At 41.3% G+C, this 26,852-nt stretch overlaps 1 protein-coding gene across 2 annotated transcripts; it reads left to right on the plus strand.

Annotated features, from left to right (window-relative positions):
• The first annotated feature begins 248 nt into the window (after positions 1–248).
• Positions 249–26,137, plus strand: EIF4B (eukaryotic translation initiation factor 4B). 2 transcript variants are annotated; one of them, XM_006046607.4, is made up of 15 exons: positions 249–404; positions 7,637–7,774; positions 8,757–8,965; positions 10,359–10,475; positions 11,721–11,775; positions 12,409–12,543; positions 15,080–15,217; positions 15,298–15,471; positions 19,813–20,041; positions 21,045–21,157; positions 21,901–22,114; positions 22,628–22,683; positions 23,254–23,359; positions 23,601–23,673; positions 24,044–26,137. In XM_006046607.4, the coding sequence occupies exons 1-15, from the start codon at positions 392–394 to the stop codon at positions 24,119–24,121; spliced, it is 1,848 nt and encodes a 615-aa protein (XP_006046669.1). In that variant the 5' UTR covers positions 249–391; the 3' UTR covers positions 24,122–26,137. The 2 variants fall into 2 exon arrangements, with proteins under 2 accessions (XP_006046669.1, XP_006046670.1); XM_006046608.4 differs by having other exon boundaries at positions 21,045–21,142.
• Positions 26,138–26,852: the final 715 nt, after the last annotated feature.

The raw sequence follows: 26,852 nt of genomic DNA on the forward strand, positions 1-26,852 counted from the left end.
GCCCGCCTCCAATCGGTGCCAGAGAGGTGGAACTTGACAGCGCCGCGCCACCCCTTCCGTTTACCGCACAGGCAGGAAGTCTGCGGATCAGGAGACCCCGCCCCAGGCTCAGACCTGCCCCTCGTCCGCACGTCGCCCTACGTAAAGCGTGAGGGGTTTCACGACAGCGCAGGCCCCACCCCTTTGGCCACATGTCGCGCCGGTCTTCCCGTCGGATGCCGCGTCACCTCCTCGCGCTGCTTTACGAACCTAGAGGAGCGCCGCCCCGCCTCCTGTGTCCCTCCTCAATTCCCCGCCCCCTCCCAGTTTCGCGTCTTCTAGCCCGACGCGCTCGCTATAATCACGTGACTGCCTCATCCGGGTCCTTTGCGTTCTCTCTCCCTCTCCCAACATGGCGGCCTCAGGTGAGTGAGCGGCCGAGCGCGGCCAAGGACCAGGCTCCGAAGCGACTCTCCGAGCCTGATCCACTGATTCTTCGGAGTCGGGGGGTGGGCGGCACCTCTTCCCTTCGGATTTTGGGGCTGCGGCAGGCTGGCGGCTGGGCCATTATAGGTTATTGCCTCGGGATGTTTGGGGGGAGGGGAAGGTGTCCTTCCCCTCCCCCCTCACACCCTTTTCACCCCATCTGCGCGAGGTTGGACTGCGCGTAATGGTAGATTCTGGCTTGAGTTGGAGTGAGGAGGAGGCGCAGAAAGATCAGCGGGAGAAGTAGGCCTTCTCATAGACATGAAGCACTGTGCCCGCGTGAAAGCGTGGAGGAAGGAAGGAGGCGGTTGGCGCGCGGACGGGTGCACTCTGAACTAGGTCTCCAAGGCGCGAGGCCGTTGCGGACGGGAGTGGGGGCAGGGAATAAAGGGGGGGCAGTTAGAACCCGAGCGCGAGTCGCTGGAGGGGCGGAGGAAGGTGGCGGTGCGCGTGCGCGGTCGGAGAGCCTAGGGTACTGGAGACTGGCGCGCCTGAAAAGCACGCGCGAGAGCCCAGATGGGAAGGTTTTACGCGCCTGTGTTGCTTTCTCTTTAGGTCCCTCCACTTTTTGCTCTTCCCCTTCTAGAGTGTGATCCGGCCCCTATGTTCTTCCAAGGGTAAATGTATTAGGTTTGGAGGTTGGCGCTACTAGAGTTAAGACGGGGGTAGGGAATCCGGTGTGGTGCGCCCACGTGTTGGAGGAGAGGAAGCAGGGTGGAGACCTAGATTTCGTCTGGACCTTTTCTTACTCAGTCAACACAGTTTTACTTGTGAATGTGTATTTGTCAGGCATGCTTCTGGATATTGGAGATCCAGTGGTGACCAAGATCAGAGCCCTTGACAGCTTCCGTTTTGGTTGAGTTTTGATAGCCCCAGTAGTAGGGTAGGGCTTTTTTTTTTTTTTAGGGTAACTGCACAACTGCTAGGAGTTACTTTTAGAATACCAGTGGCTGGAGTTGACTTCTTGTTTAGAATTTGAGAGGAAATATCCCTTTCATGTAAGTCTGCTTGCACTTCTGATGGACTTAAGTAGAGAGTTGTGCCAACATTTTGTTAACAGTGATTTTAGAATAGGGGATATGATCTCTTTTCCCTGGCATGAGCCTACATTGTACAAAGCATTTATTGAACATCTTATCTCTGAACACTGATTTCTCACCAAGAATTTCGCTTCTCTATTACGTAGAGATGTATGTCTTTGGAAAATGTTGAGGGAATTGAGGTGCAGTTGAGCGTAATATCTTTTACTAGTGTAGCACTTGAAAATTGACCTGGCACTTTTCTGTGTGTTGTCTAATTTGATGTTCTGTGAGATAACGCAGATGTTGGTTATCTCCTGTCTGAGGAAGATGAAAATTACTCGTTCAAGGTCACTGTCTGCAGATGGCAGAGTAAGGTCGAAGTCTTTAAAACTTCTCATTCTTCTCCATTATCGACTTGGGACTAACAAGGTTGGTTTCTGTGTCATCGTAAGTTTGGGATGTTGCCCAGGAGCTTCATCTGAAGTACTTTGGCCTGAATTTGCCGTCTTGATGTCTTAGTGTCATGATTAGTGAAAAGCCTGTTTTCCCTTTCTGTATAACTTGTGTGGAATTTTTTTAGAGGTGGAAGACACCGATAGCATTGCGTAAATAAAGTCCAGACTAGTAAAACAGATGTGCTTAGTGAAATCTCTTCTTCCACTCTACCCGATTGGAAGCCCTCATCTCCTTTAGTTCAGTTACATGAATCTTAGCTTGTGTAATACATGTAAGGGACACTTATGCTGGTATCCGGGTACAGTGGTACATCTGACAGTCAGCCCTTGAGAAATCATCAAATTTCTTTCCCCACTATGGATCTTTTCCCATCGTATTGATTTGGTGTATAATGGGTATACACCCATTGTATTAATACAGACCCACTGTATTAATGGGTCTATAAAATTAATGTATTTTCAGTATACTTCTTGATGAATCCTGAAAAAACATCTTATATTTTCTTTGTGAAAATACATGATAAAACTTAACAGGCCTCTTACTTTTTTTTTTTAATTAGAGGAAATTTGCTTTACAATGTTGTGTTGGTTTCTGCTGTACACAGGTGAAACAGCTATAACTGTACATATATCTCCTCCCTTTTACTTTTAAATGAAACCAAAAAATTCTTTGCAATAATGCGTATCCATTGTGACTAATTATTGACCTTCAAGAACTGGAGGTGTCCCAAAGCTAACTATTGCATCTGTGTCCTTACCTATAGGGGATCAAATGTATTTGACAAAGGTTAACAGTTTGTGAGACTAGACTGCTTTGGGATTGTTAACAGTGTACCTGCCTTTCATTTGTATAACTTCAGAATGCCATTATATGTGGCATCTTGTTTGATTATTTTTTATGGTAAGATAGTGTCCAGTGGTGGCTTTCATACAGTGCTGACTCCTATAGTTAAAAATGGTTTCGCTGGTTGCTGTTGTATGCAGTTTGTGTATTACCTATCTTCATATCCCTTCCTGTACCATGTGTTTGTTATTCTGGGAGTAAGATACCCAGATTCAGAAGGTCAAAGTTAAAATGTCGTATGAAAATTCAAGTACAAATACAAAGAGAAGTATCAAGGTAAAACATTGTATTTCTAAGTAATGTCACTTTTAAAGAATGTATAAGTCACATGCCATGTATGTATCACTTGAGATAAGAATAACCTACTACATTGTATTCGTTGCAGAACATCCTAGAATTTGTTTTCCTGATCATGGGGGAAGGAATTAACTTTAGAGTTTTGGGGGTTTTTTGTTTTAACTGCTTGTTTCCCAAAACGTCCTAGAATTTGTTTTCCTGATCATGGGGAAAGGGATTAACTTTGGAGTTTTGGGTGTTCTTGTTTTAACTGGTTGTTTGTAGTTAAATATATGTATGTACATTTATAAGTGCACTCAACCAAAGTCAGTTTCTTAGATTTGTATCAGATATTGCTGTGGTCCATATGTGATCAAAATTGAGTATGTGTGGAGAGGTAAGAAAAAAGCATTGTGGCATTTTCCTCAGATTGTGTCAGGATGAAGTTGGACAAAGAGATCCCATAACAATTAAACATAGGGGTCAAAATGGTTCCCAGGTGGCTCAGTGGTTAAAAAAAAAAAACATCAACCTGCCAATGCTGGAAATGCAGGTTCAATCCCTGGTTGGGGAAGATCCCCTGGAGAGGGAAATGACAACCCTAGTAATGCCACTCTAGTATTCTTGCCTGTGAAATCCCATGGACAGAGGAGCCTGGCAGGCTACAGCCCATGAGGTCGCAAAGAGATGGACATGACTTAGCACGAGCAAGATGGTGAAGCTTGTTGATCCTGACTCGGTCTTTATTCTCTGGTCTGCTAAACAGTAACACAGTAAAGGTCAGGGACTCTTAATGTTATGATACTGTGCCACACTATATGAAACGTCTTTTCATGCTGTGGTCTGAACAGCAGTAAATAAGTCTAGTTCTGCTCTGCTGCCAAGTCACTTCAGTCGTGTCCGACTGTGTGACCCCATAGACGGCAGCCCACCAGGCTCTGCCGTCCCTGGGATTCTCCAGGCAAGAACACTGGAGTGGGTTGCCATTTCCTTCTCCAATGGATGAAAGTGAAAGTGAAATCGCTCAGTCGTGTCTGACTCTTAGCCACCCCATGGACTCCAGCCTACCAGGCTCCTCCATCCATGGGATTTTCCAGGCAGGAGTACTGGAGTGGGGTGCCATTGCCTTCTCCGAGGCAGTCTGGTGTTTGGGCAGATTGCTTTTTTTTTTGTTATTGTTATTGGCTGCATTGGGTCTTCATTGCTCTGAGAGGGCTTTCTCTAGTTGCTGTTTACAGGTCTCTCTTGTTGCAGAGCACAGGCTCTAGGTGTGTGGGCTTGAGTATTTGCAGCTTACTGGCTCTATAGAGCGCAGGCTCAGTGGCAGTGTGGGATCTTCCTGAAGCAGGGATTGAACCCATGTCCCCTGCATTGGCAGGCAGATTCTTATCCAGTGTACCACCAAGGAAGTCCAAGAAACTTAATTTTTTTAACAATGCCTCATTTAATTATTAAGAACTATGTGAATTCTCCTTCCTGAATAAGAGATACTAGTTTGAGAAAGAGGGAGAAGTAGGGCTACATTGTACAACAAATAAGCTTTTATTGCTTAAAGTACTTAAAGGTGTCTACTGTTTTATTTAAAGAACTAACAGCTTGTCCATAGATTTTATCACTCCAGTATATGTCAGTTGGAGCTTTTATTACTAATACAGTGGAGTTAGAACAGGAAAACATTCCAAGAAAACTAAAGGAAGCATTTGTACTTTTGATTAGCCTGATAATCCTGAGGATTTGTTTTATTGTAGTCACTTTTCTGCTAATGTGCTTTGTGTAGGGCTAACATTTCCTTTTGTTTGTCTACTTATTTATTGATATGAAAATACCACTTAGAACGCTGGTTCTCAACCATGGGCAGTTTTGTCTCACCCACCCAGAACACTAAGTCCAGGCTTGGAGATTGCTGTTAAGTATACAGTACGTGGTGGAGAAGGCAATGGCACCCCACTCCAGTACTCTTGCCTGGAAAATCCCATGGATGAAGGAGCCTGGTAGGCTGCAGTCCATGGGGTCGCTAAGAGTTGGACACGACTGAACGACTTCACTTTCACTTTTCACTTTCATGCATTGGAGAAGGCAATGGCAACCCACTCCAGTGTTCTTGTCTGGAGAATCCCAGGGATGGGGGAGCCTGGTGGGCTGCTGTCTATGGGGTCGCACAGAGTCGGACACGACTGAAGCGACTTAGCAGCAACAGCGTACAATACACGGTACAGTGTCTCCCTGCCCTCCCCCCCAAAGGATTACCCAACCTAAAATGTCAGCCAGCAGTGCAGAAATTGAGAAAGAGTTAAGCTGATCAGTTGTAGTATTTATTTTTATACCCATCATAACAAAGCTTAACTAGATGAGTATATAAAGAGCTTCACAAGTACCTAGTATTTAGTCAGTAAATTACAATTGTAATGAGGCAAGCAGGCAGTTAGAAGGTTTAATAAAATTTCTTCTTGTCCAAGTGGATTTGGTCTTAAGTAATTGGGATGTGTTTTATTACGTGGTTGAACTTTCACCAATTCACGGAAAACTTAAAGACATTTAAGAGTTGGATCAGCTCATTGTGTCAAGGGTTTGATACTGCTGGAGCATTAAAGGATGCTTAACTTAGTAAAGAAAACATCATTGAAGTCCTAAACATGGAATGGATATAGATATTGCTGGAGCAAAAGGTGCATGAAGGATTTAGATAACATTGTTTCTCAATTATTAGAATAAAACAGAGTGGAGAAAGCATTTAGGTTTGTTAATTTTACTTTTTTAAAGGCTTGTTCTGTTAAATCTTCTGCTTATATTATGATTGAGTCCGTGCTGCTGCTAGATTTAAAGAAGTTGGAGGTCTTGAGGAAGAGTGTTAGTTTGTTTGTATATGAAGGCTATCCATCACCCAACAGTGATTTCTCAGCCAGAAGTTTTTGGAGGGGCCAGTCACAGAATCCAAGGGGAAAGGGATATGTATCGTTTGAAAAGACATTCTAAAACAGTGTTTTAATTTTCTTTTTTGGACACACTATTTTGAAATTTCAAATGACGTTAAAGGAGAATGTGAGATTAGTTTGTCAAGAGGTAAAAACTGAGAAAACCTGATTTAGGAAGTTGATTTACACCAAAATCAAACAAAGAGCAGATTGGTTTTCCAGCTTGTGCTGTTTTGTCATTAGATTTGTATGTAAAACAAGGGGGAAAGCGACACCTCAATCAAACTGTTATTCTTGTGCTGGGCTTTACCTCATTGTATGGGCTGACCACCAGTTCTGTTTTTATTTTCTCAATGACCAGACAGATCATGAAGCCCCATGAAGGTAAAGCTCTCTAGCTAGCATCATACTAGTCCCACTTATTTTTTAATTGAACAACTAAAATAAGCCTATACATTATCGATAGTTCTACATAAAAGGTATGTTTTATGTCTTATTCAAATTAAAATTTCCCCCAGGCCTTTGCATATGAGCTAGGAGCAGTATCAGTATTATCAAACTTTGCATAGCTACTTTCTTTTGAAGCATAGGATAGATCCACAATGTAACCTGGTGATCATAAATGAATTTTGGAACAGGGTTACTATTAGGTCACTTGAGAGAAGCATGAAAACTTCACATTCAAGACCATATTTTCCCTGTATAATTGTAGCCAAGTTTGTCTGTTTTGCACATTGAGACCATAATTCTTGAGGTTCATTTTGTGTGCAGAAGGTTCATAACATTCATAGCAAACAGGTCTTTAGTTCCTGAAAATTGTGTTTTAAAGGAAAGGTAAGTACCAGGTGAGAGAACAGCCTTCGTTCAGTTAAGTAAATGGTGCATCGAGTTACAGACTCTTCATCATTTTGGATTGAAAATTGAAAGTTTGTTGAGAATTGGAACATGGAGAAGGAACTCATCATTATAAAAGGCATGAAACTGATCTTTGTTACAACAGAACTGCTTGTTATGGTTTTTGGGGGTTTTTTGCCCCCTTAACCACGTCACAGCTGCTCTGAAGGGCCAATTCTAGAACTTCAGTTAGTCCTTTCAGTTCTTCTGCATTAGCTGCTGATTGGTGCCATCTCAGAAGAAGTTCTAAGACTGGAGAGTTAAAGAGTCATGGCCAGGATTCCTAAAGATTTCAAACCAGGGAAAACATTTAAATTGCTGGTTCTCAGGGATTTCTTATGTTTTTCCTTTAGTATAATATCTCGTTTTCATATGTGGTGTTAAGGTAGGGAAGGAGTGTCAGAATATTAAGAGTAAGGATTTTGTTTTGTTTCTTTGTGTCCCGGGAGCAATGAATGTAGTAACCTTTCTTAAACACAAATAGTTAAATTAAAAATCTCAAATGATACACAAGAGAATGTAGTAGGAAATAAAAGTTTGCCCCTACCTCATTTTATTTTTCACTTCTCATTGGGCTTTCTGTCCCAATACATTGTGCTTTCTCCTTTATATCTGCATGGGCTTCTTCATATAAATGTACCACAATCTAAACCTTTGATGGGACTTTTTTGTTGCTTTCTTATAAGTGCATTTAACAATAGTGCTGTGTACAATTCTGTAAAGACCCAAGTATTGATGAGTAATCTTTCTCTTGTCTTTTTGAAACAGCGAAAAAGAAGAATAAGAAGGGGAAGACTATCTCCCTAACAGACTTTCTGGCTGAGGATGGAGGGACTGGTGGAGGCAGCACCTATGTCCCCAAACCAGTCAGCTGGGCTGATGAAACAGACGATCTGGAAGGGGATGGTGCGTTTCCTTCTGTTTTCCATCATGCCTGGAGTTTCTGGACAAAATCTATCCCATAATAATGCTTCACACTTGCAGTTTGAAAGAAGCTTACTAATTTTGTAGAACCTGAAATCTTAGGTTTATGTATTTGTACATAACAAAATAGGTTAAGGCTGTGAGTTTGAAATAGGGACTAAAGTGGTGGTTCGAGAGGGCTTAGTGCCAATTCTGGCTATTACAGTAATAGAGTTTTGTCAGGGTACTGTCCTTTTAAGCCTTGTTTTCATTTGGAAAGTAAGGACTAGATGATTTCATTTTAGGTCTAAAATTCTGTGATGTCCTCATAAAGTAAGATGGCAATATAATCTATAAGCTGTTTATACTTAACAGGGAATAATTTGTTCTAGGAGCTATTAGTATGAAGGCATTAGTAAGAAGCTATTAGTATGAAGGTGTTCCTGGGTAAACAAAAATGGTCTGAGGGAAAGGAATGGGAATAGTAATTATGGTGGGAAAATATTTGAAGAAGTTCCGTGCCTTCGCAGAACAGCTGGCAACAGGCAGGAGCTATAATGTCATTGGGCCTGACACATCTGATCACCCATCATTTTTTTCTAAAACCTTCATTGCAAACTGAAAAATACTTTTTCTTTTGTGACCTATTTTTGTATTAAGAAATTTCATCTAGATCGTACCTTCTATAAGTGTTGATACCTGAAGTACAAACTCATGGGCAGTACCGTAGGGACAGTATCTCCTAGCTCCACTAGGATTACCATCCTGCTGGGCTACCATCTGTGTGACCTTGGTAGGCAAGTTACAAAACCTTCCCAAAATCTTAGTTTCCTTTTCTGTAAAATGGGGAACAAACACAAGATTACTACAAAGGTAAGGTGGAATAAAATGACTTATCACTTGGCACTTGGTGTAGGTCCTCTTATTCTACAGTGGTACTGAGGGAAGTTTCTTCAATTGTTTAATGTCTACTTTCCTACCCTAGTTTCAACCACTTGGCATAGTAATGATGATGATGTGTATCGGGCACCTCCAATTGACCGTTCCATCCTGCCCACTGCTCCACGGGCTGCTCGGGAACCCAATATCGACCGGAGCCGTCTTCCCAAATCTCCACCCTACACTGCTTTTCTAGGGAACCTGCCCTATGATGTGACAGAAGACTCCATTAAGGAATTCTTTAGAGGATTAAATGTAAGTGTAAAGGATTTAGGTAATTAACTACATAGGGAGGGTAGCATAGTGACTGTCTCTTGAATTCCTGTGTTGAGAAAAGTTCTGAGGTTATATATAGACTTAGAAAAGAAAATTATATAATTAAGTGGCATTTAGGCCCTCTGGCTGAGAATGTTCTCATCCAACAGCAGTCGGACAGTCTTTATCAACAGATTTAATACCTTATTAATACAGGGAGAATCTGTCAAGAACATATACCATTCTCATTAAGAAATTTAAAGGTGACATACCCAGTTGAATATTGAAAAGTGGAAAGAAAGTTTCTCTGAACTCATCTATTCTGTTAATGACATTCAGGCTTATAACAAAACTACATTTAAAAACTACATTTTAATATTTTATATGAATACATTTAACTGAGCAGATATGTAGTTTATGTTAACAGAATCTGTTTGTGTATAATGGAATTCACAAGCTTGCTTAAAAAGTTTAAGGCAAGATGTTTGAAAACACTAATCTGAAAGTTTCCAGAAGGACAAAGTATGAGGTGCTTAGAAGTCCTTTTTCCAAACTTTGATGAAAAAATACTTAAGATTTCAAAAATGGAAGAAGGAGTAATAATTTCCAATTCTATTGGGTTTTTCTCCAGAGTCTTAGCCAATGAGAGGACATCTTTATTCCCTTTTTTTTTTAATTCCTTTTCCTGCTCTACTCATGAGTGGAGTTAAAATAGCAACTAACAAAATCCTATCTCAGAAGGCCAGAATAAAGTATCAAATCATTGATGCAAAAGATAACTTGAATATATGCACAATGTTAGAGAAGTGAAGAAGTAAATAATAGGGGTTAGAAAACAGACACAAAAGGTGACAAGAAAGTAGTTAGAAGTATGATTCAGTGCTTTATCATTTGGCAGAGGGTAAGGATGGTCAGAGTTTACAATCCAGTGTTTGATTCAGCCAAGCTATAAATATGTGAAAACACTAAATAATGTTTCTCAGATAAGTCAGCTTGTCATAAAATATACTGCCCAGAAAACCTTTTGGCAAAAACTGAGTCTAATTTCTGAGAGAGAAAAATTGAAAATCAATTAATTGTGGAATAGGCAATTCCTCTTAATTGAAAAACAACTAAAAAATAGAAATACAAAATGAGGCAGAAGTCAGGGTTGCAAGGAATACACTGAACTTGTCCAAGGTTTTTAAAGGCTAAATTCATACTGTTCAAGTTGTAAAGATTTTAACAAGGTATATAATGAAGTCTCTGTGTATCCTTCTGTACCAGTTTTCCTCCTGGAGACATCTAGGTTCTTGTGTATTCTTTAGATAAATCCATTGCATACACAGTGTCAGAAAAGAAGGCAAGTGAACAAGAACATTGAATTTGGGAACTATTTCTTATTTCTCTTTAGATCAGTGCGGTGCGTTTACCGCGTGAACCCAGCAATCCTGAGAGGTTAAAAGGTTTTGGTTATGCTGAGTTTGAGGACCTGGATTCCTTGCTCAGTGCCTTGAGCCTCAACGAAGAGGTAAATAAAAAGGGTGGGGTTGAGGGCTGGGAGCTAACAACTCTTATGTTTATCAAACTGATTATTTCTTAGTCTGGGTCTGTAGCTATTTCAAAGATTCCCACAATATCTACAAAGAAAAGCCTGGATTATTTATCAGTATTCCAGTTAACTTTCAATATCTAGCAAGTCACACTTCCTTTCAGCAAGTTCAGCAGGGCCTAGTAATAATTTTAAGAGGGCTCAGAAACATTTCTAAAATGTCATTTGTATCAATAATACTTGCTCCTAGGAATAACAGTAAACATCAGCCCTGCATTTTTACTATTGCCTGTAGATGTTCTCCTGTCTAGACACACCAGAGGTTCAGTAGGGAGAGAAAATGCAGCTATTAATACATGAAGGGGAGTGGAGATTAAATCTAATTGTGATCAGTTATTTAAGGCCATGTATGGATTGTTAGGCTTGCCCAAGCAGGAATATTAAAACAGTTAGTTGCATATTAGTGATAAAAAGTTTCTAATCCAGGAGCTGCTTTTTTACCTCTAGTGACTTTAGAAATCAAACTGATTATATCTGAAAAGGGAAAAAGAGGCCCTTATTTAAATTCCAGCAGCCTCTCATTGATGAGAAGGCAGTTTCCAGTGGCATAACTCTGTGGTCCAGATCTGACATTGGACATGATTGAAGGCAACTCCTCCTAAAATATTTTTCCTGTCTCAGGCTTGAGTACCAGCATGATAATCTGAAGCAAATGTCAAATAGGAATAAAATTTGTGTATTTAGTTAAATATTAATATATGAAAAACAAAAGTTGGAAGTTTTTCTTTTCATGTCACTTTTAGGTTTCATTAGCATTACTAATTTTTAACTTCTCATTCTGGATAAGAAAAGGATACCATACAACTGTTATTGTCTGAAGTTTGCTGAATTGCCTATAATGTAAAAGGATTACACTTAATAAATTGCCTGTGATAGTTAAAAAGTTAAATCTATTCTGTGAGATTTGACTTTATAAAAATAGTAAGATAATTGAACTGACATTTATTTAAGCCCAACTTAAATGTTAATTCTACAAGGTTATTTTATATTCAAGTCTTTATAGAGGATTCTTTAGCCAACAGATTGTAGTGTTGGCTAGATTACAGTGTTTTTCCTTTATCTTCCTTCCCCCAGTGCTTCTGCTATGCCCAGACGTTCAAGGTCACTCATGGGATTTGTGCATAATGGGGCAAAAGGTTGGTTAATATGGTCCTATGCTCTCAGTCTCTAGGTAACAGGAGAATTCGAGTGGACGTTGCTGATCAAGCACAGGATAAAGGTGAGAAAGCTGACTGAATGTGTTCGAGTGTTCTGTTTCATCTGGTCCTAGGATGACAAACCAGAGGTGCCCTTCCCCAGAAGTTTTTAGTGGAGACCTACCTTAATCTCAATCAGTAATTGTTGGCTAAGGGTGGTTTTGCTTCATAGGGAACATTTGTCAGTATTGGGAGACATTTGGGTTGTCACAAGTGTGGGGAGGGCTGCCATCTAAAAGAATCCAGAGGCTGTTCTATAGTGTGTATGATGGCCCCCACAACAAAGAATCGTCCAACCCAATTCTTGATACTGAGAAACCCTGATTGCCTTAGATGAACATTAAATATATACTAGATAAATTACATACCTAGCACTCTGGACACCAAAGGAGCCCGATTCACGTATATTTTAGAGGTTCCTGGCCTATACAGAAGATGAGACAGGTAAGCATTAAGCCAGAAGGAATAAATGTGAGGAAGGGAGTCACTTGGTTGAGCTGAAAAGTGCACTTACAGGGCTGGGATGACTTGATGCCAACTCTGCGGTGTAAGCAGGTACCGTGTGTGAGACAGCAGGGGTTGTCTGCACAGGTGAGAAATACTTGGCAACAGTTTTTGTGAGCTAACCTGTGGTTTTTTATTTGATATATCTGTAGACAGGGATGATCGTTCTTTTGGCCGAGATAGAAATCGTGATTCTGACAAAACAGATACGGACTGGAGGGCCCGTCCTGCTGCAGACAGCTTTGATGACTACCCGCCGAGAAGGGGTGATGATAGCTTTGGAGACAGTAAGTTCATTTTCATCCGGTTAGTTTCTTGTGTGTTCTGGGCGTGTTTTGTAATTAGACAGTAACAGAAAATTCATTACCTTCAAATAATCCTAAATGTCTACCCATACACTTGGTACTTTTGTGAGCTCAGGATATAGCAGTGAACAAAACATAAAATATTGCTGTCTGGACATTATTTTAACAGGGGAGAGGAATAGTATGCAAATACAATGTGTAATTTAGAGATGACTAAGTAGTGGTTTGTTGATATAATGGAATACTTGATAGCATAACATACATGTGATGACAGGGATAAAATTCAAAACCTGTTTGGTGTGGCCAAGCTTCATGGCTTATGGGATCCTAATCCTCTTGACTAGGAATTGAACCCAGGGTCTTGGCAGTGAAAGTGCTGAGTCCTCACCACTAGACCGCCAGGAAATTTCCAAAACCTGTTATGGTGAGCAAAAAAAGCAAAAATTTGGAGGAATTTTAGAGCAGTATCAAGTTAAAAAATGGAAAGAGCAACTTAAATCCACAAACATTTTGATTTTTGTGAAACACTAGTGAACCCTGTGCCAAATATAATTGAGGCAGCAGAGATACATTCCTATTTTAAGAGCGTCCTCCTTGATATAGTTAAGATGTAGAAGAACGAAGTCACGTTTGTATCTGATTTTTAGATCAAGTCTTTATGACTCAACAAGCCTTGGGAGAACTACTCAGGTACTTTTACTTCAGTATCTATGCAAGAGGTTTTATTATTAACAAGGAGAAATGGCTCTTGAAAAGCAGTCACCCCAAGGGGTCCCAGGAACATGACAATTTTCTCACCTCAGATATTAAATTTAGAGCAAGCAGGATGGATAATAACAAAGACTAGGCCAGGGCCCCAAAGTTAGCCCTGCCAGCATGGTAGAGGCAGGTCCCGCACTGTGCCGCAAAGGGAGAGACCCCGTCCCAAGCCAGTAGCCCACAAAAGACACCTTGGGAGTGGGGAAAGCATTATGCTAAACGTTTTGTATATTTCCAGAATATGCTATCTTATAATAACATAACTCGGTGCTGCTTTTCTTCACTGTGGATCCCTGCTCTCTTAGTGCAAGTTTATAATTTATAAAGTTTGTTTGTTTTTGTATTTTGCCCATGCCACGAGGTATGTGGGATCTTAGTTCCCCATCCAGGGATTGAACATGTGCCCCCCTGCGTTGGAAGCACAGTCTTAGCCACTGGACCTCCAGGGAAGCCCCTTCATTTATAAAATCTAAACTACCTGTGGATGACTGTTCATGTAGATAAAATGATGACCTTTGCAAAATGAAACCATTGTTTAAAATGAAGCTGTCACAAAAATAATATCTTTCTTTGACCTACTCATGTAAACTCAAAACATCTTTTAAGTTGGCTATTTCATTTTTTAATTAATTGGTTCATATTGAGACATTGAGGTGTTTTAATTAACCAGTTGTCATATATTGCATATATTTTTCTCATTTTGATTTGCGGTATATGTAATTATTTTTCCATGCCAAATTTTTGTTTTCCCCACCACCACACCACATGGCTTTCGGCATGTTTTTTCCCTAACCAGGGATCGAACCCATGCCTCTTGCTATGAAAGCTTGGAGTCCTAACCACTGGACCACCTGGGAGTTCCCTCCATGCTAAACTTTTAAGTAGTCTTTGATATCAACTGTGAAAGATTCCAGCTATATTTTCTTCTGGTGTTTTGTGCTTATATTATTTAATATTTATATCATTAATCCTGGAAGTTTATTATGGAATATATAGCAGTCCATGTCTCCTGCGCCCCGCCATATCTGTGGGGATACATTTCAAGACACCACCACCCCCACATGGATACCTGAAACCTTGGATATTACCGAATCCTGTGTGTTACACTGTGTTGTTCCTATACGTACATAGCTATAATGAAGTTTAATTTATAAATTAAGTATACTAGAGATTCACAATAATGATTAATAATAAAATAGAACAATTATAACAGTATACTGTAATAAAAGTTACATGAATGTGTTGTCTCTCTCAAAGTATATCTTACTGTTCTATACTGTGTGGGTATGCTGGACAAAAGGGATGATTTGTATCCTGGACAGGTTGGAGGGAGAGAGCATAAGATTTCATCCATGCTATTCAGAACAGCACACATTGTTGTTACGTTTTAAAACTTAAGAATCGTGTATTTCTGGAATTTTCCATTAAAAATTTTTGGCTGTAGTTGACCACAGGTAACTGAAACTTCAAAAAGCTAAACCACAGACTGTATATTTATCTCTCCCCTAACTTCCTCCTAAATTGTTACCCCAGGAACATTTATTGAATCAGTAGATAACTTTTTAAAAATAACTACTGAGAAAACTTAATTCAATACAAATTATTCTGCCTTGGATATAATATTTTTGTTGTTCATAAAAACAGACACCTCAGTGAATATGAGCTCGAAACCAAACTGACCTATTGGGCTGTCATGTTTCTTTTTATTAGTAGCATCAAAGAAAAAGGAATGACGTTACCTGTCTGTCTTCTTCTCTAGAGTATCGAGATCGTTACGATTCAGACAGATATCGTGATGGGTATCGGGACAGTTACCGTGATGGCCCACGCCGGGACATGGATCGATACGGGGGCCGAGATCGCTATGATGACCGAGGTGGCAGAGACTATGACAGAGGTCATTATAAAACACAAATTCTTTTACGAGCTTCCTTCTTCCCTCCAGTGTGATGATTATAATTTGGGATCTGTTTACAGGCTATGATTCCAGAATAGGCAGTGGCAGAAGAGCATTCGGTAGCGGGTACCGGAGGGATGACGACTACAGAGGAGGCGGGGACCGCTATGAAGACAGATACGACAGACGAGATGACCGGTCCTGGAGTTCCAGAGATGATTACTCTCGGGATGATTACAGGCGGGATGATAGAGGTAAACATCTTGTCTGCTTGCTTGATGGAGCGTTATAACTAGAGTAGTAACTGGTTGAAATTTTCCAGTTATGGGCACAAATAGAATCTGCGCATAGTTAAAGAGAAAAATGCATCAGAACAGGATAGAGCATTAGATTAAAATGAACATGATGAACATAAAGCCTAGTTCTAACCTGTCTTAGGATATAGATTAAAATTTAATTGAATAGACAAAAAAGGAAAAAACCATTTGCCAGACTCTTACAGTAAGGTCTCACTTAAAATACTCTGTTTTAGCCCAACTTTTCAAGTGAAGAAATGAAACTCAGTCACGGTCTCATAGCCAGTAATTGGTAGGCGGTATGGGTCAACACCAAAATCAGATTGATTATATTCTTTGCAGCCAAAGGAGAAGCTCTATACAGTCAGAAAAACAAACCGGGAGCTGACTGTGGCTCAGATCATGAACTCCTTATTGCAAAATTCAGACTTAAATTGAAGAAAGTAAGGAAAACCACTAGACCATTCAGGTATGACCTAAATCAAATCCCTTATGATTATACAGTGGAAGTGAGAAATAGATTTAAGGGACTAGATATGATAGAGCGCCTGATGAACTATGGACGGAGGTTCGTGACATTGTACAGGAGACAGGGATCAAGACCATCCCCATGGAAAAGAAATGCAAAAAAGCAAAATGGCTGTCTGCCTTACAAATAGCTGTGAAAAGAAGAGAAGTGAAAAAGAAAGATACAAGCATCTGAATGCAGAGTTCCAAAGAATAGCAAGAAGAGATAAGAAAGCCTTCCTCAGTGATCAATGCAAAGAAATAGAGGGAAACAACAGAATGGGAAAGACTAGAGATCTCTTCAAGAAAATTAGAGATACCAGGGGAACATTTCATGCAAAGACAGGCTCTATAAAGGACAGAAATGGCATGGACCTAACAGAAGCAGAAGATATTAAGAAGAGGTGGCAAGAACACACAAAAGAACTGTACAAAAAGATCTTCATGACCAAGATAATCACGATGGTGTGATCACTGACCTAGAGCCAGACATGCTGGAATGTGAAGTCAAGTGGGCCTTAGGAAGCATCACTACGAACAAAGCTAGTGGAGGTGATGGAATTCCAGCTGAGCTATTTCAAATCCTGAAAGACGATGCTGTGAAAGTGCTACACTCAATATGCCAGCAACTTTGGAAAACTCAGCAGTAGCCACAGGACTGGAAAAGGTCAGTTTTCATTCCAATCCCAAAGAAAGGCAATGCCAAAGAATGCTCAAACTACCACACAATTGCACTCATCTCACACGCTAGTAAAGTAATGCTCAAAATTCTCCAAGCCAGGCTTTAGCAATACATGAACCATGTATGATTAAACACTGATCTCTTTCTAAAAAAAAAATACATGAACCATGAACTTCCAGATGTTCAAGCTGGTTTTAGAAAAGGCAGAGGAACCAGAGATCAGATTGCCAACATCTGCTGGATCATGGAAAAAAGCAAGAGAGTTCCAGAAAAACATCTATTTCTGCTTTATTGACTATACCAAAGCCATTGACCATGTGGATCACAATAAACTGTGGAAAATTCTGCGATGGGAATACCAGACCACCTGACCTGCCTCTTGAGAAACCTATATGCAGGTCAGGAAGCAACAGTTAGAATTGGACATGGAACAACAGACTTGTTCCAAATAGGAAAAGGAGTACGTCAAGGCTGTATACTGTCAACCCTGCTTATTTAACATACCCTGCTTATTTAACATATATGCAGAGTACATCATGAGAAACGCTGGGCTGGAAGAAGCACAAACTGGAATCAAGATTGCGGGGAGAAATATCAATAACCTCAGATATGCAGATGACACCACCCTTATGGCAGAAAGTGAAGTGAAGTGGCTCAGTTGTGTCCAACTCTTTGCGACCCCATGGGCAGTAGCCTGCACCAGGCTCCTCCGTCCATGGGATTTTCTAGGCACGAGTACTGGAGTGGGTTGCCATTTAAAGCCTCTTGATGAAAGTGAAAGAGGAGAGTGAAAAAGTTGGCTTAAAGCTCAACATTCAAAAACAAAGATCATGGCATGTGGTCCCATCACTTCATGGGAACTAGATGGGGAAACAGTGTCACACTTTATTTTTGGGGGCTCCAAAATCACTGCAGATGGTGATTGCAGCCATGAAATTAAAAGACGCTTACTCCGTGGAAGGAAAGTTATGACCAACCTAGATAACATATTGAAAAGCAGAGACATTTCTTTGCCAACAAAGGTCTATCTAGTCAAGGCTATGGTTTTTCCAGTGGTCATGTATGGATGTGAGAGTTGGACTGTGAAGAAAGCTGAGTGCCGACGAATTGATGCTTTTGAACTGTGGTGTTGGAGAAGACTTTTGAGAGTGCCTTGGACTGCAAGGAGATCCAACCAGTCCATTCTGAAGGAGATCAGTCCTGGGATTTCTTTGGAAGGACTGATGCTAAAGCTGAAACTCCAATACTTTGGCCACCTCATGCAAAGAGTTGACTCATTGGAAAAGACTGATGCTGGGAGGGATTGGGGGCAGGAGGAGAAGGGGACGCCAGAGGATGAGATGGCTGGATGGCATCACCAACTCGATGGACATGAGTTTGAGTAAACTCTGGGAGTTGGTGAGGTGATGGACAGGGAGGCCTGGCATGCAGCGATTCATGGGGTCACAAAGAGTCGGACACGACTGAGTGACTGAACTGAACTGAACTGAATGGGTTAAAAACCAAGTGTTGCTTATTTCAATGCTATTATACCAAATGGTTGCTATTCATTCATTAATGGTTTGATGTCAGTGTACCTATTGTAAAATTAATGCCCCTAATGTTAGGATCACTTATATAAAACATGTGTTGTGTTACAACTCGACCTCTCAAAAAGTATTGTAAATGGCCAGCATTTATTGTTCTGACTTCAGCGATGTCATTTTAAAAATAATATATCTGGGAGCTTCCTAGTGGCCTGGTGGTTAGGATTCTGGGCTTTCATTGTCTTGGCTTGGGTTCAGTCCCTGGTTGGGGCCCTGAGATTCCGAATGTGGCACAGCCAAAATTAAAATTTAAGTAAGGTATCTGGTCCAGAATTCTTCTCTGTAATTCTATTTAGAGAGCACACCTAGAGTTAATGATTAGTAAGTATTCAGTGTGGTAGAGGTACAAGTATTGTCTCCACTTTGAAAAGTAGCGGCTCAGATGCAATCGTTGGCTACTGACCTTTGCCTTTCATGCCATTTTCTCCCCCAATAGTTGATTTCCACCCCCATCACCCCCAACTCCTAAGATCTGCCCCCTTTCCTCCAGGGTCACTGTCACTGTTCAGACATCGTTGCTGTGCCCATGTTACTTACATTTCCCTCTATTTTCACGTTGGCTTGGGTTGTCTTTCTGGAACAACACCTAATTAGGTGGTTATTCTTCTTCTAAAACCCTTTTTTTGTCTCTTTGTGGCCTGAAACATAACCCTCTGTACCTCTGACATAGACAAGGGCCTTCACTGCTCTGCCTATTCATATTCCTGGCATTGATATGGTATCAGAAATATAAGTGTTGAGATTATTTGTTGAGTAGGTAAAAGAAATTATCAATAATGTGGGTTTCATTTTTTGGTCTACCCTATATTAGGTGTGTGACTTCAGTGAGTTCTTGTTTCTGACCCCAGTTGTATCCTATTCACATTGGTTATGGCCCCTTGACAGAGTTACACAGATGAAAAATGTTACCTTAAAAGTTATGTAAACTACTAATGTAAAACCTTTATAGAAAATTTATAATTTGCTAAACAATATCCTCTTTGTTTGCAGATACATAAATATGAACTAAAATAATAAAGACATGCATAAGAAGGATAAATAGCAAATTGAGCATAGTAGTTAGGAGAAGACAACACAGCTAAGCATGTTATCAGGGAAAGCTTTGGAAATTTTTGCAATGTTTTATGTCGGGTGGTTGATGTACACAAGCTTTCTTTATATTTTCTATATCTTTTGTCTGTTTGAAATGTTTAGGATAAACACTGCTGGAGTCTTCCCCAGCATAGTGTTACAAGTTCTTCTTAACCTACTATAATGATTCATCTTCCAGACCACATATTTTAACAAGATACTTTGATCCAATATCTTATCATAGTTAAAAATCCCCCCAGATAATAGTAACCATGGTAGATGATCAGTTTAATGATCTGCCTCCTTACCTTTGTTGGACTGGCTAGGCCACTCTTTAATCTGAATACTAAATAGCATTTCATAAGAGATAAGTCTGGCAATCTGACTTTTAAACATCAGCTTTTGGTGATTTCCAAAAACTATTACTTTTTTTTTTTTCTTTTTTTAATTTAGGTCCCCCTCAAAGACCCAAACTGAACCTAAAGCCTCGGAGTACTCCTAAGGAAGATGATTCCTCCGCTAGCACCTCCCAGTCCAGTCGTGCAGCCTCTATCTTTGGAGGGGCAAAGCCTGTTGACACAGCTGCTAGAGAACGAGAAGTAGAAGAGCGGCTACAGAAGGAACAGGAGAAACTTCAGCGTCAGCTGGATGAGCCAAAACTAGAACGACGGCCTCGGGAGAGGTGAGATGATCTTCAGTGACGGATTTCGCGTCCATGAAGCCCATGGTTCTTAATGGGGGCATTGTATCTCTAGGACTCGGGAAATTTGTGTGAGTGTTACTGGTTGTCACTTACTAGCGTTTAGTGCTCATGGGCTGAAGCTGCCAAGTGGCAGTGAGTGAGACAGTTTCTTTAGTCAGGGAAGAGTTGTAGCCTGTCCCTCATGATTTTCAAAAGGCCTCCTGGGCCCTCACAAGCGTCTGCAAATTTTGGCTGACCTTCAAGAAAAAAATTTGCCAAACCCTGCCTTAGTGTATAGAGTAAAATCCAACCAAAGTGAGGTGAATGGATTTACCTCTTTTCAAGTTATTGGAGATGGAGTAGAAAGAATGTTTTCACTAGTACTAAGTATAGGCTGTAAATTATTTTCCAGTTATAATAATCTGATAAAACTAGACCTGGTTTTTTGATTGATTGGCAGAATTGTGTTGTCAATAATGGAGCACAGAGTTACAGATTCTGTAGGAGAATGTTCTTAACCCTAGCCAACACTTGGTGAAGTACAGGTTTCCCCGATGTCCAAAAGTAGAGCATTCCTACAAAACTTTTTATAAGCCAAAATGGTATAAATCAAAGAAGCAATTATTTTAGGACGCATTTTGTTAACAGATAAAAAGCTTGCTGCAAAACCAACACTGAACGCTGTTTTCACTTTTCATCTTTTTTTAAAAGCAGAGTCCTCTTAGGATTTCTTTCCGGTAGCAGCAGCATATATGGGTCTTTTTGTAAAAGTAAAGCGGCATAAAGGTAACTTTGAAGCAAGTGATACTTATATTTAGAACCCAAGTGTATTAAATGTCTGCCAGTTTCAAATGGTTTGAGCAAGAGAGACAGCTTATACACCCACAGATAAAGCCAACATGATAAAACTTAAAAAGTGATAGTTCTTGAGGGGTCAGCATGGGTCCAAGGTAGCCATTACTGAGCTGGGCATGATGTATTTTGTTAAATCTCTTTTATACAGACACCCAAGCTGGCGAAGTGAAGAAACTCAGGAACGGGAACGATCGAGGACAGGAAGTGAGTCATCACAGACTGGGACCTCAGCCACATCTGGCAGAAGTAAGTCAGACCAGGGTGGGTATCTCATTGTTGCCCTTTTCCATAACCTAACGTATCCATAGCCAAATTATGCATATGAAATTTAGTTATGGACTCTCTATTTGGGTTATCATGGATTGGTCTGACTTTCATATTTGCTCTGAAAAAATCTGGGTAATGGGTACCAGAAGAGACTTAGTTAATCAGTTTAATATAACCTCCCACTGAAAAGTATACTTGGCTCTTGGGTTTGTCCCCTCCTCTTAGGTTTTTGTGTCACTTTGCTGTTGTCGTTGGGCTGGGTCTGCATTGTGGCAGGTGGGCTTTCTCTAGTTGTGGAGAGCGGGGGCTGCTCTCCAGTTAGGACGCTCTCGTCGTCGTGGAGCCCAGGCTTTAGACGACGGGCTTCTGTAGTTGCGGCGCACAGGCTCCATAGTTGTGGCGCACAGGCTTAGTTTCTCCATGGAATGTGGAATCTTCCAAGACCAGAAATCAAATCGTGTCCCCTGCAATAACAGACATTCTCATCCAGTGTACTACGAGTGAGGTCCAAAGTCTTGTATCACTTTTTGTTACGAGTGTTTCTACATGTGTATCAAGTACCAGTGTTTTAACACTGAGAACATCTGTTGGGAGCCAAATTCAGCTCTGTATTTAAGAATAATGATGGAAAGCAGTATACTTGGATGTGGACCATTTTCCACTCTTGAGGTTCTAATAGGTTGTTATCAATAAGCCCTTTTTTCTGATGCTTTGACCTTCCCATTTTGACCTCACAGATGCACGAAGAAGAGAGAGTGAGAAGTCTCTAGAAAATGAAACCCCCAATAAAGAGGAAGACTGTCAGTCTCCAACTTCTAAGCCTCCCAAACCTGAACAGCCTCTAAAGGTAATGCCAGCCCCTCCACCAAAGGAGAATGCTTGGGTGAAGCGAAGTTCTAACCCTCCTGCTCGATCTCAGAGCTCAGACACAGAGCAGCAGTCCCCTACAAGGTGAGTCAGCTTGGAAACATAGCAGTTGGTTGGCTATAGACTCTTCAGCACTGTTTTCTAATGGTGGAAGGTGCCCTCTGGGGTACTGGCCTTATGGCATCTGATAAGTTCTGCCATCTTGGCTTTCATAGTGCAAATTCTGTGGTGTGCCGGTGGTTCAGTTTTCTGGAGTTTTGCTAGCTGGTTGACATCACTTTGGTGACTCAGTCTGCACACACTATAAATCAGAACCTGCAAGGGCCACAGTTTGGCGGTATGGCCTTGGGGGTCACATCACTTCCCTTAGTCTTATAGAGGGATAAGATTAACTTAACATGACTATGATTTCTAAGGATGTGACACTTGGTCAAGTTCACATAATTGCTCTAATTGTTGTCTTTTCCCATATTTTAATGTTTAAAAGCATTAAGTATGTGTTTTTGGTTTTCTGTAAGACTTACTGCACTTGACATAGACATTTCTGTTCCTTTCCTAAGATAAGCTGATGAATGTGATTGTATGTTTTCTTTCTAGTGGTGGAGGGAAAGTAGTTCCAGCTCAACTATCTGAGGAAGGATCAGCAAGGAAAGGTAAGGCCAAGAGGGAAGTAGGTCATTTGCCAAGATAGAGACCTAAATTAAAAAAAAAAAAAGATTCTGTAGAGGAATTGAAAAAGACTGAACTTCATTGTATTTTGCACCTTTTTTGTTGTTAAAAGTTGATTGTCTGCCTTTTCTTGCCAGTAGAGGGCAGGAGTGGCTTGTTTGGAGAAAACATTGAGCCCTGCCCTTTCCTGGTAGTACGTTTCTTTGAAAAGGGAAAGAAAAGGGGGTGGGGAGGAAACGGACATGCTTGGTCCAGATTAGAAATGTTGCCATTTGCAAGGCCAAGGTCACAACACGGAGTCATAGTCCTTATTTCCAGTTTGCTTTTCATGATAGCATTAACCCCAAGGCAGAATTTTTTAGTGGATCTTATTTAGGGTGTGTGACTGATACAGAGGATGTGGAAGAAGAGCCTAGGAAGGAATTCTGGATCGGGGGTAGTTTTCATTTCCCTCATTACCTTTGGGCACACTTCTCTTCAGCTTAAGGGAAACCTGAGAGAGTGGGAGTGTTTATTTTACTTGACTTTCATTTATTTTTATGTCCCTCAAACAGATGAAAATAAAGTAGATGGGGTGAGTGCCCCAAAAGGCCAAAGTGGGAGCTCCAGCCGTGGTCCGGGAGATGGGGGGAACAAAGACCACTGGAAGGAGGCAGACAGGTATGCATGTCCTTTCATTTCTAGTCTCTGCCCTGATGCTTGACAGCTGCCACTTTGTAATTAGGTTCCCACTGTGAACCTGTTAAAGTCAGCCAATATAGTTGGTTACAATTCTGAGAATCTAGAAATTACAAAAGGTCCAGATAGCCAAAATTGTTGACTGGATGTGCCTATTCAGTATCTGAAAACTGCTTATTGGCGTTGGAAGAGTCCTCTCCTAAAGGTATTTCTGCCTCTGCAGGAAAGATGGCAAAAAGGATCACGACTCCAGATCTGCACCTGAGCCAAAGAAAGCTGAAGAAAACCCAGCCTCGGTGAGTGTCAAAGAGTTCCTCAGCTTCCTGTGGCCCACTTTCACCACTGAAATTCTGTACATGCTGCAAACGGAGTGGTTGAAAGTGGGCATTGCTGCTTGTTTGAAATAGTGAAAGAAGCTTAGGCTAGCTTTTCCTTCATTCTGCCTTTTACTACTCTGATTCCCTCTTCAAGATAAAAGGTAGTGTATGCCTTCCATAAAAATATACCTGCCTCCAGTCAACTCTCCCCAGCTACAGCTCCATCAGAGAAGCCCCATAAGCAAACGAGTGGGTGTGATCTGGACATCCACCTCCCGTCCGCCACAGTATCCTGGACCTTGGTTTTTGTTGTGAGAATTCAAGACCTTATCTGTCTTGTCTGTTACAGAAGTTCAGTTCTGCAAGCAAATATGCTGCTCTCGCCATTGACGGTGAAGATGAAAATGAGGGAGATTACACCGAATAGACCTCTGCATTCTGTGCTTTCTCCTAATCTCTCTCCACCCTGGAACATTCGAGAGCAAATCAAACCTCTATCCAGACAAGACAAAATAAAACTCACCATCTCCTGGAGACCTTTCTTAACCTTTTTTTAAAAAAACACAAAATGAAATGAAATTCTTTTGCATGCTGCTGCAGCCTTTAAAGTATTGAACTAACAGGAGAATCATCAGTGTAGCCAGAGAAAAGAGACGTACAGCTTTTAATGGAAAAGCTGTGGTGTGTTTTTATGACACATGCAGTTGCCTGTGTGATTAGTGCCTAGGGGCCTCCATTTAGCAAAATGCAGTGACGGTGATGCAGTGTCTGGAATCTAGTTGGGCAGTAGACAGGTATAAGGAAGAGTGAGGTTCCTACCTTTAATTCCGATTATCCTGTTGTGGCATACATGAATTCTCAAATATGACCTGAATAAATTCTCCATCCTCGGCAAGGTAGGTTTAGTCTCTGATGTTTTAGTCTCCAGGAGGCTGCCAGCCCCTCCTCTCATTTAGTTCTGAGTTACTGGGGCCAGCCTACGGGGAGTTCCTTCATTTGTACCCCCCAGGGGGGTAGGTGGAAGTGAGTCTACAGGCCACTGAAGAATAGGACTGTTTGGTGACCAAAATAAATGGGGAAATCGTGGTTTGAAAAGAAGCTTTGGGGTTTGGTGAATTATTTTGCACCAGTAATAGAGAAAATGGTATATGACCTCCAGTAAACACATGAATGGTTTACTTCCTGGAGCAGGAAGCACTTAGGGTTCGTGGGAATTCCCAGATCTTTTATGTGTCCTGGTTTCACCCTTTCTTAAACACTGTCCCTTCTGAAAGTTCAGATAAATCCACATTCTGTTGAAATCTTGAAGTTTTAAAAATTCAGACTCTTGTCATCATCTTTGGTTCCTCATGCTAGTCTTTCCTGTTACCTTCCCAGGGACGACTTGGACTTCGGTCACACTCTTGATCTAGGCATCCTCTAGAGCCCCGCGGGAGCTGTCCAGTGAGGAATCACTGCTGTTTTTCTTAAGCAGTTCTTGGCTCCTTCATTGAGTCTCACTCCTTCCCTCCAGCCATTCCTGCTTCTCCTGCTTTGACCCCTTTTGCACCTCAGAAAACTTTAGAATTACCAGTCTTAGGTGGTGTGTGTGGTCAAATTGGAAACATTTCTTACAACCTTGATTGGTGTTGGGGGGTGTGCTTTTTCAAAAAGTTTCCATTTCTGCACTGAAATCCCACACAAATGTTTGGGTTTATAATGTGGCCTAGACCAATTGTTGCGGGGGGTGGTTCTTTTTATTTTTTTAGCATTCCTTGCGAGAATGACTGATAATGGAGAACAATTTAACAAGGTTCTTGCTTCTCTTGCAACACAATAGCTTTACTTGCCTGCTTTATATGCACCTTGGTACTGTCAGCTCAATAGATGGTGTCCTTCTGGGCAGTATTGGTACCTACAGAGAAAAGACACCCTGGTCTCTTATTTGCAGACTTGTTTCCCGTCAGTCCTGGGTTAGACCCTGTGCAGCCTTGCAGGGTGCTGGCTCATGAGTGCTGCAGCAGTGAGCGTGATGAATCCTTGACCCGGTGGACATAAAGGACATACCAAGTGAGGTGACTTGAAATAATTGGCTTGGAGTGGCTAGTAGCTAGGAAGTGGCTTTTAGAGATACCCAAGGTTGAGAGGGTATTTTTTTAAACCATTTGCCATAGATGTTGAAAAGGTAGGGTTTGCCCTCTTCATGTCTACTCCTTCCAAATAGATGTATACAAAAAAGCTGGTTTTTTCCCCCCATTCCTCTACTCTGCCACCCTGTTAGAACAAACAGGGATTTATGACCCGCTCCTCATTACATGTAAAATTTGTACAAAAATATCTTCTATGAAAATGATTTGTAATCTGTAGACTTAATACCTGGGAGATGTCTTGAGATGTAAAATCCCATCCTTTGGGTTTTGGGGTTTTTTTGTTTTCTCCAAATAAATCTGATCTTTAAAGTTCACTTTAATGCTTAAGTTTCTTGATATGCATGCCACATTCTGTCCACTGACAGTGTGCTCTCACACACACCTTGCTGAAGTTCTCTCAGTACTCGATACCACTTTATGCAGCTGAAGTGTGGGACTACAAGTAGAATCTGTTGACTAAGGCCTCAGAACTGGAAGTGATAGTATCAACTCCCCCTCCATCATTTTTGCCTGGTGTTAACTTTTTAATGAAGTTGCTCAGTCGTGTCTGACTCTGCAGCCCCGTGAACTGTAGCCTACCAGGCTCCTCCATCCATGGGATTCTCCAAGCAAGAATACTGGAGCGGGTTGCCATTCCCTTCTCCAGGGGATCTTCCCGACCCAGGGATCGAACCCAGGTCTCCCTCACTGCAGGCAGATGCTTTAACCTCTGAGCCATACCTGAGAGTATCTGCATCCCATTTCCTGTACTGTTTATTTTAATCGTAAGATGAAGCAGGAACTCTAGGGCTACATCTGCAGGTCCTTGAGGTTTTGTCTCTGCAAACCTGCACTCCAGTCTGGACGGGTTCCGTGTCTGCTCTCCTGGCTGCACTGTGCAGGCGGAGGGGAGTTGACAGGGTGGTCCAGGTTACAACTGAGGCCCCTTTTAAAGCACCAATGGTGAGAATTTTCCAAACAGCTAGGAACAGACTGTTCATTGTTTCAAGGCAGGAAAGAGGTTAGAACAGTGGCAGAGAATCCTTAAGG

Source organism: Bubalus bubalis, chromosome 4 (genome assembly GCF_019923935.1).
Source record: "Bubalus bubalis isolate 160015118507 breed Murrah chromosome 4, NDDB_SH_1, whole genome shotgun sequence".
In the NCBI taxonomy this organism is placed as follows: domain Eukaryota; kingdom Metazoa; phylum Chordata; class Mammalia; order Artiodactyla; family Bovidae; genus Bubalus; species Bubalus bubalis.